Consider the following 2050-nt stretch of genomic DNA (forward strand, 5'->3'; position numbering starts at 1 on the left):
CTGCCCCAACAGTCTGCCCCCCAGGTTCATGTCCTCTTTTTTAAAAAGAAATAAATACCCCACTGTGTCTAACTAGTGTTGCCTGTAAATGCATGGGTGTAAGGTCATCCACACCAATAGGAGAATGATTACTTTATAATTACCATATGTCCAAATAAGTCACACTGTGGGCAGAAGGGCCAGGGAGTCTGTAGATGAACTGGGAAGGAATCACAGCTTGAGCCATATCATGGAAAATACAATATTTGAAAATACAACCAAGCTTAGATGAACCTCCAAAAACTACATCTCAAGACAGTAATTTTAATGTAATAATGGCTTCTCATTATTTACAGTTAGTTACACATTAGAAGAGTTTATTTATAACAATCACTGTTGCCAAATATTTGGAAAGAGCAGTTTCACTTACCATTGGGATAATAAAATAGTGTAAAATTGGTGTAGGGTAAGAGAAAAATATACATATAAATCTCAATTTTTATTTCATTCAGCTACAGATTTGTATTTATCATGGCTTACAGAAATACTTGCAGAATAATAAAACAATATCTACTTAAAAATCTTGTATTGACGCATTTTTATTTCCTCTTGAAATAGTTTGTCATGCAGCATAGGTTGGCCTCGAAGTTGCTGTCAAAGATGAGATGGAATTTCTTATTCTCCTGCCTCCATGGGGATTACAAGCATGCACAACCATGCCCAGTTTATACTTTGTTTTCTTCTCTCCTGATCACACTCATGCCATATCTCGCTTTCCTGTCAGTACCCTCCTCAGGGCACCCTGCACATCTGGGTTCCGAAGACTGTAGATGAGCGGGTTCAGCATGGGACTGATGACAGTATTGAGGATGCCAATGCCCTTGTCCTTGTCTGAAGCCTCCACTGACCCCAGCCTCATGTAGCTGAAGACACCTGTCCCATAAAAGATGCCCACCACAGTGAGATGGGAGCCACACGTGGAGAAGGCTTTCTTCCTACCCTCGGAAGATCGGATTCTCAAAACTGCAGCTGCCACATGGATGTAAGAGGTGACAATGAGAATCACAGGTGCACCAGCCATGAGGACACCCAGACCAAAGAGCAGCAGCTCATTGAGCTGGGTGCTGGAGCAGGAGAGCTGGAAGAGCTGGGGCAGGTCACAGTAGAAGTGATTGATCACATTGGGGCCACAGAAGTCAAGTGTAGAGATGGCCACAGTGTGGGTCAGTGCATTGCTGAAGGCACAAGCCCAGGAAGTGGCCACCAAGATCCTCTGGACTGTGTGGTTCATTCGGGTGCTATAGGTGAGGGGCCGGCAGATGGCCAGGAACCTGTCATAAGCCATGGCTGTCAATAGGAAGCAGTCAACCCCAGCCAGCTGATGGAAGAAGAAGAGCTGGGTGAGGCAGGCTCCATATGGAACTGTACGCTTGTGGGACAAAAGACGACCCAACATTGAAGGAACAGTGACACTGATGCATCCAACATCCAGCATGGACAGATTCCCCAGGAAAAAGTACATGGGAGTGTGGAGTTTGGGCTCCACCAAGACAGCTGCCAGAATGCTTAGGTTGCCCCCAACTGTGAGCAAGTAGGCAAAGAAGAAGATCACAAAGATGGCTGGCTGCAGCCGTGCTGTCTCTACCAAGCCCAGAAGAATGAACTCGGTAACTGCTGTTCCATTGCTCTCAAATTTGGACTCCATGAATTCCTGTTATAACACATTTCAGAGTAGAAATGATCCATCTTTAATGTAATTAGTCAATAAAAATACACTGATCCATTTTCAAGAGGGAGAAAAAAACAGAATGGAAACTCAGAATTAGGAGAAAATTAGTAACATAGAAAAAAATAATTAAAGTCAGCCCTGGTGATACATGAAGGAGGTTGATTCAATTTGAAGGCCAGCCCAGGCAACACAGTGAGAGGAGAGACAAAGGGAGAGGGAGACATGAAGAGGGAGAGAGAGGGAGAGGGCTTATACAAAAATCAAGAATTTTTAGATAAATATTTTCAGAATGTTTATCTTCTATCTATCAAGCCAACTCCTTTCTTTGGCTTTACATTTTTG

General features: G+C 43.5%; 1 protein-coding gene across 1 annotated transcript; it reads right to left on the bottom strand.

Annotated features, from left to right (window-relative positions):
- Nucleotides 1–736: 736 nt before the first annotated feature.
- On the bottom strand, nt 737–1696 carry LOC113830702 (olfactory receptor 3A1-like). The gene has a single exon (XM_027426139.2). The coding sequence runs from the start codon at nt 1682–1684 to the stop codon at nt 737–739; it is 948 nt and encodes a 315-aa protein (XP_027281940.1). The 5' UTR covers nt 1685–1696.
- Nucleotides 1697–2050: the final 354 nt, after the last annotated feature.

The sequence above is a fragment of the Cricetulus griseus genome, chromosome 7 (genome assembly GCF_003668045.3).
Source record: "Cricetulus griseus strain 17A/GY chromosome 7, alternate assembly CriGri-PICRH-1.0, whole genome shotgun sequence".
NCBI classification, from domain to species: Eukaryota; Metazoa; Chordata; class Mammalia; order Rodentia; family Cricetidae; genus Cricetulus; species Cricetulus griseus.

Bases quoted from the DNA above. Each gene is read 5' to 3' on its own strand.
- LOC113830702 (XM_027426139.2), bottom strand. From the start codon at position 1,684: ATGGAGTCCAAATTTGAGAGCAATGGAACAGCAGTTACCGAGTTCATT.